The sequence below is a fragment of the Nomascus leucogenys genome, chromosome 21, assembly GCF_006542625.1.
Source record: "Nomascus leucogenys isolate Asia chromosome 21, Asia_NLE_v1, whole genome shotgun sequence".
Taxonomy (NCBI): domain Eukaryota; kingdom Metazoa; phylum Chordata; class Mammalia; order Primates; family Hylobatidae; genus Nomascus; species Nomascus leucogenys.
In genome coordinates this window covers 46,135,372-46,148,145 of record NC_044401.1, presented here as the reverse complement: position 1 = coordinate 46,148,145, position 12,774 = coordinate 46,135,372, and the positions used below count along the sequence as shown (strand labels likewise).

Here is a 12,774-nt window from a genome sequence, read left to right as displayed (position 1 = left end):
TTCTTTTGGATATTTCTTGGTACTTGGATTAGTCTGATTTATTAATAACCTAAACTGAAGTTTTTGTGGTGTCTTGGTCTTTGTTGTGAATGTTATTCTCTCATTGTGGCAGAAGTGAAGTTAAAAATGCTTTTTATTTAATGAAGCACTAGCTAAACTAGATTTTATCATATTATAAAATCAATTATTTATACATTAAGGCTTTTAGAGTGTTCCTAATAAAACTGTTTCTGTTATGTTTAAACAGGCTTTCTGTAACAGAAAGAAAGTGGTTAGGAGTAAGGGCTTTGAAATCAGATGGATCTGAGTGCCACAGACCTTTGTGATCATAGGCAGAGCATATACTGTGCAGCTGTGTCCTCATCTGTAAAATGAGGATAATAAATCTCTGCCTCACAAGGTTGTCATAAAGATTAAATATGAAAATACATGAGGCCAAGGCAGGAGGATGGCTTAAGCCCGGGAGTTTGACACCAGCCTGGGCAACATAGCTGGACCCCATCTCTACAAAAAATTGAAGTATTAGCCAATGTGGTGACATGTGCCTGTTGTCCCAGCTACTCAGGAGGCTGAGGTGGGAGGATTGCCTGAGCTCAGGAGGCAAAGGCTGCAGTGAGCTGTGATTGCACCACTGCACTCCAGCCTGAGCGACAGTGATACCCTGTCTTGGAAAAAAAAAAAAGAAAATGTATGAAAAGTTCTTTACTTAGTGCCTGGTTCATAATCATTCTGTAGTTATAATTTTAAAGGTGATTGTGTTTATGTGTATGTATTTTTGTTTTTAAAAAATAAGTGTTGTTCTGTTCCTTTTCAGGTCAGTTGAACATACCGATGGTCAGAGTGTCCTAACAGACTCACTGTGGCGGCGATATAGTGAATTTGAGTTGTTGAGAAGCTACCTTTTAGTTTACTATCCACATATTGTTGTGCCACCTCTGCCAGAAAAACGGGTAAGAGGTGAAATGGCAGTAGTTTAGAAGTATTCAGCATTGAGACTATTCTTAATGATTATTTTGTTTACCTAGGCAGAATTTGTTTGGCATAAACTCTCTGCTGACAACATGGATCCAGATTTTGTGGAGAGGCGACGGATTGGTTTAGAAAACTTTCTCTTGAGGATTGCTTCACATCCCATCCTTTGCAGAGACAAAATCTTCTATCTGTTTTTAACACAGGTATTTTTCTTTTATTTAGTCTTAGTAAAATATTCATTTAATTTGGGTTTCTTAAAAAAATTGTAGAATACTTATTTTAAGGATCTTTTCATTAATTTATATGCAATTTATTTTTTTGTTATGAATTTCTAATTAGTGGATTATGTCATTGTTTTGGCTAACATTTTTCTATTTAAAGATACTGATGATGGTATTTTTGGTATCATTTAAATAATATTAAAATTTGTCTTCAGTATTTTGAAGCCCAGATCTATAAAATCTTGGGTTCACCTTTGGTAATCTTTCAGAAGTTGGATTGAATGTTTAATTTTGAAGTGAAAAGAAATTTTTTTAAACCTCTCTCTCCAATTCCTGCTGAAGTAAGAACAGAATGATAGAAATTTAATTTACTTAATTTGGAATATTTGCTTTGTAATAATGATTTCTAAAATTAACTTCAATTTTTAGGAAGGTAACTGGAAGGATACTGTGAATGAAACTGGGTTTCAGCTGAAGGTAAGAATATTTCTATGAAATTTGCCATGTTCCTTTACAGTTCCCAGCATGGTACCATGCACTCATTGGGAACTTGGTATTTATTGAATAAATGAATGTTGGAAATCATCTTACAATAAATATCATTGGTAAGGTTTTCAAAGAAACACTACAATTCACTTTTGATTTGTGTAATTTTAGTTACTAATGAGACTATAATGGGCAAATTTATTCTACAGGGAAAGAACATTTCGAAACAGTAATTTTTTTTTTTTTTAGTTAGTGTTTATAGTAATGAAGCAGTAATTTAAATACAAGTTGTAGATTTTCCCCAGTGTACTAGTATTATACCTTGCCTCTTTTTTTCTTCTGTCCTGTTTCCACTCATATCCCTGCCCCCGACAATTGCTCACTCTATCAGACATGAAAGAGTCCAACCTTAGCAGTCTAAAAGATAAGCCCTTAGTCATGCTTCTTCTGTCTGTTCAGACATGGTGGCCAGTTTGAAATGGGGACAAAGGAGTCATTTTGAAATAGTTCTAAGTTTTATCTGTTAGTGGTACAGGATTATTTAGTTTTTGTAACAGCTTTTTAAATTTAGTCATTAGAATTAGTGTTTGGGAATGAGATGATGATTTGAAAATCGAGGAGCATAGTAGTGGTAAGCCAGACACTCGAGTTCTGTGCTGCTGTTTCTTCCCTGAAAGAAATACAACAAAGGTTATTACAAACTTTTTTAAGTTTTCATCTCTGGTGTAAACTGAATGGGTAAGTAGACTAACAGAATATATATTGATATATAACATAATATAAATTGTTAAATGACTCACATAATACAGTACCAAAAGTTCAATATATGTCTAGACAAGAAGAAGAAATTTTTTTACAGTAATTTAAAAAACACTTCCCATGCATTGGCCCATAGATATTTGAAATTTGGCACAAAACAAACTAGAAAGAGGAAAATTTTTTTCTGCAGAGAACATATGATAAACTAGTTCTGTCATAAACTGATTCTAATTTATAAATATTTTGAGGTTTTTATGATTTTGAGACAGAGTCTTGCTCTGTCACCCAGGCCGGAGTGCAGTGGTGTGATGATGGCTCCCTGCAGCCTTGAACTCCTGGACTCAAGCGATCCGCCTGTCTCAGCCTCCCAAGTAGCTGAGACTACAGGTGCATGCCACCATACCTAGCTAATTTAAAAATTTTTCTTTCGTAGAGATGAGGTCTCACTATGTTGCCCAGGCTAGTTTCGAACTCCTGGGCTCAATTGATTCTCTCCCCTCCCAAAGTGCTAGTTTTACTGTGCCCAGCTATAAATATTTATTTAGTTGACAGATATACTGAAACAATTAGAATTTTCTTGGCGTAATTCATCACTTTATAACACTCAGAGGGAATGGTAGAATTTGAGTTTAGGGATGGATCTGAAATAACTTGGAAGTTTAAAAACTGATTTATTTTTAGATAGAGTTTTCTGAAAAATAGTTTGATATGTTAAAAGCTAACAAGGAAAAGATTAAAATACAATCGTTTTAGTGAATTCTCTTTATATAACAAAAATTTTAAAAATTCTAGTCATGAAGTCTTTATGGCAGTTAATAGTTATCAGTTTTTGTCTTTGAATCCAGTTTTTGGCCGTAACTTTAGTGATTCTGAGAAAACTCTTGAGTTTCTCCATCATTATAAAATTGTTATTTTACCAGTGCCTTGAATCTTATGTGTAGGTGCTACTTAAGTATTTAGATAGAATGTTTTATTGTGGGGGAGCCTTCTGTATTGTACTTTTAAAAAGTGTTTGAAAGGCAATATCAATATACAGAATTAATAATTCAAAACATCAGACTTCTAATGAAGTGAGCCAGAAATAAAATTGATGGAGAGAATTCAGAAACCCATGTGTCTCTGTATTCCTTATTTTGTTGTGGATGTTTCTTGTTTTAAGTCCTTCCTTCCATCAGGGAAATGGGACCTTTTTGCATAGCCTCATATACATGTATACATCATACAAATGTCCACAATCATAGGTACATAGCATATGTGTGTGTGTGTGTGTATAGAGAGAGAGAGAATGAGTGTGTCACATTTCACTTACCTGGAGGTCATATATTTGGCAGTTACAGCTAACCTGATCACAGTTGAAAGCTGGAACTTAAGCAAAACTGACTTCTGAGATGTTCAAGGGGATGTAACATGGCTTCCTGCTATACTTTACTACTATACTTTGGTCTTCCCATAGCGGACCCATTAATTTTATTATAGGTATTCAGACAAATTTGACTGTTTTTTAGGTTACAACCTATTTTAGCAGAAGATTAAAAAGTGAGTGGAGACAGGCACATTGTGACAGTAGTGATAATTGACAGCTGAGCCTGATAGCAGAAAAGGAGGTAGCAGTGGTATGTGAGTCACACATTGCAGAATGGGTACATTCAGCGTGAGGCAAAATCCCTACCCACCTGTAACCCCTAGGGCTTCACTGTATCATAGATGGGTTCAGTATTAATTGTTTGTAATGGTTAACTGGAGGCCTCAAGAAAAAGTAGAATTTTGCTTGTGTACTCTAAATTCGGTGTGTGGTCAGTGGACTGCATGTAACTCAGTTGATGGGATTGTTTGTTCAAAATACTGAATTCATCCCAGACGTACATCCCATTAGCCTAAAACTTGACAACTATTGCTATAAGGCGATATAATTTAAGAAAGATTGTCAAAAATGGTAAAAAAGAAGAAAACTATTTTTAGAATCTAAAGCAGTTTCTTATCTGAGTATTACCATCATCATATATGCTTACTATGTGCTAAGCACTATAGTATAATTATACTATGTTTATTTTGCTGAATATTGCCTCAGTACCTTTGAGGTGAGTTAATATTCCCATTTTTTAGATGAGGAACTCTAGAACGTGACTTAGCCAAGGTCACATAATCACAAGTAATAGAGGCTGAATCCAAGTCTAGACTAACTGAAAGCCCTCCTTAATTACCATCCCATATTACCTCTCTTGCTTATTAATTATGTAATTAATATTTGCAGAGATGGTCGTGAGGAAGTGTTGAAAGCTTTATTTCTGTGAACATGAGGTCATTCTGAATGAGACCAAATATTCATATCTTATAAGAATATTTGACCTTGGCTCTTGGATTGTTATCCTCAAACTGAAATGTTATCTTACTTTAATTTTCCTTTTCTCAGACATATTTTGTCTGTAGTTTTGGCCTACTAGATTAATATATTTTTTTTTGTTTTTTTTTTTGAGACGGAGTCTTGCTCTTTCGCCCAGGCTGAAGTGCAGTGGTGCGATCTCTGCTCACTGCAAGCTCCGCCTCCCGGGTTCACCCCGTTCTCCTGCCTCAGCCTCCCGAATAGCTGGGACTACAGGCGCCCGCCACCATGCTCAGCTAATTTTATTTTTGTATTTTTTAGTAGAGACGGGGTTTCACTGTGTTAGCCAGTGTGGTCTCGATCTTCTGACCTTGTGATCCGCCTGCCTCAGCCTCCCAAAGTGCTGGGATTACAGGAGTGAGCCACCGCGCCCGGCTGGCAATATTTTCTTAAAATTTTTGAGAGTGATTATTACACCCAGCAAGATAATCATAAAATTTAGTTTCTTTCTTTTTTTGTTTTTGGCACAGAGTCTCGCTCTGTCACTTAGGCTGGAGTGCAGTGGCGTGATCTCGGCTCACTGCAAGCTCTGCCTCCCCAGTTCAAGCCATTCTCCCACCTCAGCCTCCCAAGTAGCTGGGACTACAGGCGCCCACCACCACGCCTGGCTAATTTTGTTGTATTTTTAGTAGAGACGGGGTTTCACCGTGTTAGCCAGGATGGTCTTGATCTCCTGACCTAGTGATCCGCCTGCCTTGGCCTCCCAAAGTGCTGGGATTACAGATGTGAGCCACCATGCCCGGCCAAAATTTAGTTTCTTTTTATCTGTGTTTTATTTAACATAAGCATGAGCAACCAATTTTTTCATCATTACTGGTTATTGGCATTTCTTCTTTTTCGGGGGATGGAATATTTATATAAATACTCAATCTGGGCTTGGTGGCATGTTCCTATAGTTCTAGCTACTTGGGAAGCTGAGGCAGCAGGATCACTTGAGCCCAGGAGTTTGAGACCAGACTGGGTAACATAGCGAGACTCTGTTTCTATTTAAAAATAAATACATACACAAAATATAAATACTCATTTTACTTAATTCAGCGAAAGAAGAGCAAAGGGTTTATCCCTAGAGTAATGAACGTATAAACTAGTTGCTTTAGTATAAAAGTAACATTTTAACTCAGTTAACATAGTTAGTCATGAAAGCATTGTTCTAAATACCCAATCCTTAAATGAATTTAGGCTGATTCATAAGAACCCTGGACCCTGCCTCTTCCTTGGGGCAAGGACTACCGGAGCCAAGGTCTGGGCCCTTAGTTAGGATCTCTGTTAATCTCGTTATTGCATAGGAACTCTGAGAGATCCAATGTGGAGATTCCAAATGCTAGTGCCTACAGTGTGAGGTACTCTTCTAAGTGTTGTGGATACAATAGTGAATGAGCTGGAAATATTCATAAACTCTTGTTATTGTGGAGCTTATATTTTAGTGGTTGGAGACATTGTTAGCGTTTAAATAAAAAATAAGATACTTTAAAATAATGATAAGTAGTATAAAGGACGTAAAGCATCATCCTTGTTGGGGAATATGACAGCAGGGATTATTTTTCAAGGGTTACCCTAAGATGAGTGACCATAAAGTTTATTATCTAAGTGGGACCCCTTTAGAGAGGAAATAGGGACATTTAAGATGGGGACAACATGTTGCACTCCAGCCTGGGTGACAGAGCAAGACTCTGTCTCGAAAAAAAAAAAAAGATTAGGACAACAATTATAAACCAGGACTCTCCTGGGCAAACCAGGCCACATGGTCACCCTCCTTTAAAAAGCTTACGTTTGAGCTGAGACATTAGTGATGATAAGAAACCTGCACTGAAGTCACCAGAGGGCAAGGAAGAGGAATGCTCCTTGAGAGGGAGGCCCAGACTGGGTGTGCTTTACTAGGTAATGTGTGGGGGAAGATAAAGCAGGTAAAAGTGTTGCCACAGCAGCCTTTGTACAGTCCAGGGGCCACCTTCACACTGTGCCTTTCTATGGTTCTTATATTCTTTTTTTTTTTTTTTTTGAGATGGAGTCTTGCTCTGTCTGTCACCCAGGCTGGAGTGCGGTGGCGCGATCTCGGCTCACTGCAAACTCTGCCTCACGGATTCAAGCAATTCTCCTGCCTCAGCCTCCTGAGTAGCTGGGATTACAGGCATGTGCCACCACACCTGGCTAATTTTTTGTATTTTTAGTAGGACGGGGTTTCGCCATATTGGCCAGGCTGGTTTCAAACTCCTGACCTCGTGATCCGCCCGCCTCAGCCTCCCAAAGTGCTGGGATTACAGGCATAAGCCACCGTGCCCGGCTTATGGCTCTTATATTCTTAACAGACAGCCAAGAATCAAGTGAACAAGATGATTTCAGATAATGCTGTTTTAAAGGAAGTAAAATAGGATCATAGGAAACAATAATGAATTAAGGGGCATCTTTAGGTGTTGAATGGGGAATCTGATTAGGTGGGCGATAACCTGTCAGATTTGGAACAGTCCAGGTAGTTTTTCAGAGATCCAGCAGTTTGGTGACATTTTAGTCAGCTTCCCCTTTTTTATGTAATCTTGTGAAATGAGCAGATTGAGTTGGGTGTGGAGATGGACCTCATCTGACAAAACATTTGATTAGCAAAGGTTAGAATGGTGACCTTTTACATTTATGTGACTTTTAAATTGGTAAGTTGGTGACTTTAAAAGTAAAAAATAAATTGCTGGTGTTAAAAAGCATGAGATTCAAGAAAAAATACAAGTGAATATTTTTTTCTTCAGTGTTTTATGTAGTTTCATCCACATTTAAAGAATCACATTTTGCATGTGACTGAAGTCATGAACACTTACAAGATTCTTTGGTTTTTAGTGATTTTTAATATATGCCTTAAATTCATAGGTGTTTTTATTTATAAGGACTTTGACATATATTAGCTAATTTTTCCTTGAGATGTAAGAAGGATCCAGAATTTGTGAAATACTGATTTTAGAAATGGGAGAATTCCATAAGAGAATTCCCTAAAATCAAAATAAACTACTTTAGATATTCTTTAGATAGCCCTTTAAATCTCTTTTGGTCTGGAGTTCTAGGAGGCTGAACTTGTGAGTAGTATATTTGTTATATTTGTTTTTATTTTCTTAGCCAAGTAATCTGGGAAGCCTTAGTAATATTTTTGTTTTGTTTGTTTATTCATTAACAGTATTTGTAATTATGGGTTGGAAGTTGTAATAGTGTAAAATTTTCAAGGTGGGATTTTAAAAACCAGACCACATTTAGAAATTGATTCCTGATTGAGCTACCTTTTATGAACCCTAATAGTTCTTGTACCTTGGTTAGAAAAGTTGTTTGGTTGTCTTTTTTTTTTTTGTTTTTTTTAAATGAGAATTTAGGACAGGACAGGATTTGGATGTGTTAAGTATACATTTTATGCAGTGAAATTATTATTTAGTATTTATCCCTCTGTTTCTTCTTTGAGAGTAATTATCTAGAAATAAGTGAAGAAAATAGTTAAAAAGTTGTGTTGTCTTACAACATTTTCTGCTAGCTAGAAAGTAATTGCTGTAATCTAGCTTGTTTTATTTAGTAGAGCGTTACTTAGTACATGTATTTCTATATTCTTTCTTCTAAAATATAGATTGTGAAAATGAGAAAAACCAGTGTACATTTGCTTTGGAACTACCCTCAGTAGATGCAGACTCCAAGGCAGTAGTTTCTTTTTTGAGATGGAGTCTCTCTCTGTCGTCCAGGCTGGAGTGCAGTGGCATGATCTCAATTCACTGCAACCTCCACCTCCCAGGTTCGAGCGACTCTCCTGCCTCAGCCTCCTGAGTAGCTGGGATTACAGGCACGCACCACCACACCCAGTTAATTTTTTTGTATTTTTAGTAGAGACGGGGTTTCACCATGTTGGCCAGGCTGGTCTCAAACTCCTGACCTCAAGTGATCCTCCTGTCTCGGCCTTCCAAAGTGCTGGGATCTCAGGCATGAGCCACTGCGCCCGGCCATTAAAGCAGTAGTTTCATTTAGTTTATATATACATATCATTGCTTTTCCTGGCCTAGAGAAAAACTACTGTTTTCACATGACCTCTTCTGAATTCTAATAATGCAGCGCTATATGCCTGTTTGTGTATTGGTTGGTGTGTACAGTTGTTTTACTTTGGTACCATTGAATGCCGTGTATTCAGTCTATTTTATAGTATGTTTTTGTAGTGTTTTCAAAAATAATTACTAAGCTTTTTTTTAGGCATGTTTAATGTGTTTACAACAATTGATATGAAGAAAACTGTACTTGAGCATCTTAATTCTAAAGGGAAAATAAAATTGTTTGAATTTTATACCCTGAAATGTAATTATATTAAGTGAACAAATTATTTTTTCCAGGCAGACTCCAGGTTAAAAGCGCTTAATGCAACATTCAGAGTGAAAAACCCAGACAAGTAAGGTTTTGTTTTAATAACAGTTACAATGTTGTTTTGAATGGTGCCTATCAATCTATTTAATTTTTCATTTCTGAATGTATGCACTTTATTTGCTAAATATTTTACATATTTACATTTAGTGAAATCCTTTTAAAGTCTAAAACTGAATTTGAAATTTGATAACTTGATTGGGGGTATGATTGTGACTGAAGTTTTATAAAATTAAACCATTGCTTTTTTCTAGAAGGGTTTGTTAAGTGTTGTTGCAGATATCAGAAAAATGAGAAAAGTGATTTTAATTTTATAGTTTTCCTTATATGATTTTGCTTGTTAAATATGTACAGCTCAAGATAAGAAAATTATATACTTTTTACATATACTTAATAATGAACCGTCTAGTTTGTATACCAAGAAAATTTCACAAAGGTATATGACAAATACTTGATTTTATTAATATCAGCTAGTATTTGTGAGAGCATTTCCATATTAAAAGAAGCCAGTGTATTCAGAAATTACTTAACATGGGGTGGGACTATGTATTTAAGATTTTGAGTTTGCGTAATCTTTAAATTTGGTGGATAATTCAAACTCTACATTATATGGACCTTTACTTGGCAATTTGGTTCAGTTAGAGTTTTTTAGTTGGATATGTGCTTAGGCAGATGAGGCTTTTTTGTTTTGGAGGACCAAATTTATGAGGTCTGTTAGAATTTCTCTAGTGAATCCTTCAGCACTAATTTCTACATTGTGTAAATTCTTATCAGACAAAGGTGGGGTCTGCATATTCTGATGACCTATTATGCCTGACTTTATAAACCATAACATATTAACAAAATGCCCCTGATTTTTCATATAAATTTTGAATATAAAATCTAAATGAGTATTTTTAAATTTTGGTAATTAGGAGGTTGTGATGGTAACTTGAGTTTTTTAATTTTAATTTTTTTATTTTTTGAGGCAGAGACTTGCTCTGTCATCCAGGCTGGAGTGTAGTGGCGTGATCCCTGCTCACTGCAACCTCTGCCTCCCGGGTTCAAGCAATTCTCCTGCCTCAGCCTCCCGAGTAGCTGGGATTATAGGCACCCCCCACAACACCCAGTTAATTTTTGTATTTTAGTAGAGATGGGGTTTCAACATGTTAGCCAGGTTGGTCTCAAACTCCTGACTTCAAGCAATCCACCCGCCTTGGCCTCCCAAAGTTCTGGGATTACAGGTGTGAGCCACCATGCCTGGCCTTTTTTTTTTTTTTTTTTTAAATAGACTATTTGTTACAGCAGTTACAGATTTAGTAGGGTTAGCAAAATCGAGTGGAGTATACAGAGAATTCCCATATACCTTCTCTCCACACCCCTCCCCATTGACCTGTCACAGCCTCCCTAACGATCAGCATCCCACAGCAGAGAGCTGTGTTTGTTACAGTTGATGAACCTACATTGAAACAGCATTATCAGCAAAGACCATCATTTATGTTAGGGTTCACACTTGGTGTTGGGCAGTTTTTGAGTTTAGAGAAATGGATAATGACGTGTATCCACCATTATCATTTTATACAGAATAGTATTACTGTCCTAAAAATCCTCTCTACTGCACCTGTTCATCTCCTGCCTCAACCCCTGGGAACCACTGATCTTTTTATTATCGCCATAGTTTTTTTTTTTTTTTTAGGATGTCACATCATATACAGTATGTAAACATTAAGATTGGCTTCTTTCACTTAATTTGCATCTGTGGTTCCATTGAGGTTTTTATAAGTATTATACTAACATGCATGGTATATAAGAGGTGTTCTCTAGATTAAGAACTAAAATTATAAGTCACCCTCAAAAAAAGCTCTGGAAACTTAGTAAGCTAAGTGTATGACTTTCATGGCTGTACATCCATTAGAGAATCGTTTTTGATTGATATTTTGGTAATATTTTTGATTAATACTAGTATTTTGTCAATTAGTATTTTTCAGTTGAATGAAAAATATTTTGTCAATTGAATGTTTTTCCTCCCTTTTCTGACCCAGCCAGGTTTTCTGAACTGCTGAATTTTATTTACTATCCATATTGTGTGTAGAATTTTAAGTTTAATATGACCAATAATGTCACCAAGGCAGTTTTTTTGCCCTTATGTTCTTGTTAAAGTGTGTAATTGCTGTATAATTAGTAATAGGATTTGTTTGTCTTAAATTCTGGATAATTGTGTATATTGGTCATTGTTATATCAGATTCTTTTTTTTTTTTTTTTTTTTTTGAGACGGAGTCTTGCTCTGTGCCCGGCTGGGTGCAGTGGCGATCTCGGCTCACTGCAAGCTCCGCCTCCCGGTTCACGCCATTCTCCTGCCTCAGCCTCCCGAGTAGCTGGACTACAGCGCCCCAACACACCCGGCTAATTTTTGTATTTTAGTAGAACGGGTTTCACTGTGTAGCAGATGTTCTCATCTCCTGACTCGTGATCCGCCCGCCTCGGCCTCCCAAAGTGCTGGGAATACAGGCTTGAGCCACCGCGCCCGGCCCAGATTCTTAATATGTAGAATCTCTTCTAGATCTAGCTGTTACAATAGATTTTTTTATATTATTATTAAAATATATTACTAAAATAGTTTTGTTATTTCCTAAAATTCAGAAAACCAGAAAGATTGTTTTAGAGGGATTACAAAGTGATTCTTCTAGTACTTGCTTCATTCATGTTTATCTTTCCCCAAACTAGACTGTTAAGAGCAGTGAGTGGGAGCGCCTGGAGTCTTCTACTTTTATGTGGCCTTAGGTACTCTGTAAATGCTTTCTTTTGCATATTGGATTGCATATACATATATATGTATGCACACACATATATATATATATATTTTTTGAGATGCGGTCTCACTATGTTGCTCAGGCTGGTCTGGAACTGCTGGGCTCAACAATCCTCCTCCTCAGACTCTGGAATAGCTGGAACTACATGCGGATGCCACTGCGCCCGGCTTGTATATTTTTCTTAAGAGATGTGCCCAAGGTCTCTCTCCATTTATTGAGCATCTTACATTGTTGCAAATAAACTAAACCCACTAAGTCAAAATCTAGGTGATAAACTGACCAGATTATATAAGTAACATACTCTCTTTTTTTGAGACGGAGTCTCGCTGTGTCGCCCAGGCTGGAGTGCAGTGCTGCGATCTCTGCTCACTGCAAGCTCCGCCTCCCAGATTCACGCCATTCTCCTGCCTCAGCCTCCTGAATAGCTGGGACTACAGGCACCCGCCACCACGCCCAGCTATCTCCTGTCCCTAGTAGAAATAAGCAATACTAACCACTCATGTACTGTGCTACATTGCATAGTAGAAGTTTCATCTAATGTGGCCAGTTTTTCTTGGCTGAAAAAAAACTGTGTAACTTTAGTTAACTCATACGTAAAGTGATAGTTTTTTTCTTTTAAAAGAAAACTAGTTAGATAATTGAGGTTATGATATGTTCAGGTTATTCCTCGAGCTTCTAAATATCAGGTTATATCATTTTGTTATGCTGAGTTTGGGGCAGGAAGTATGGATAGAGAAAAATCTATATAGTGAGTTTTCTTCAAGGAGCTCAAGGTACATCGTGTTAAGAATGCTTACAGAG

General features: G+C 36.9%; 1 protein-coding gene across 1 annotated transcript in view; it reads left to right on the top strand.

Annotated features, from left to right (window-relative positions):
- Positions 1-12,774, top strand: part of SNX4 (sorting nexin 4) — an 82,177-nt gene that overhangs the window by 23,009 nt on the left and 46,394 nt on the right. The window contains exons 3-6 of the mRNA XM_030801719.1: positions 815-950; positions 1,026-1,175; positions 1,623-1,670; positions 9,156-9,211. Coding sequence (XP_030657579.1) covers positions 815-950; positions 1,026-1,175; positions 1,623-1,670; positions 9,156-9,211 — 390 coding nt within the window. The remainder of the gene's footprint in view (positions 1-814; positions 951-1,025; positions 1,176-1,622; positions 1,671-9,155; positions 9,212-12,774) is intronic.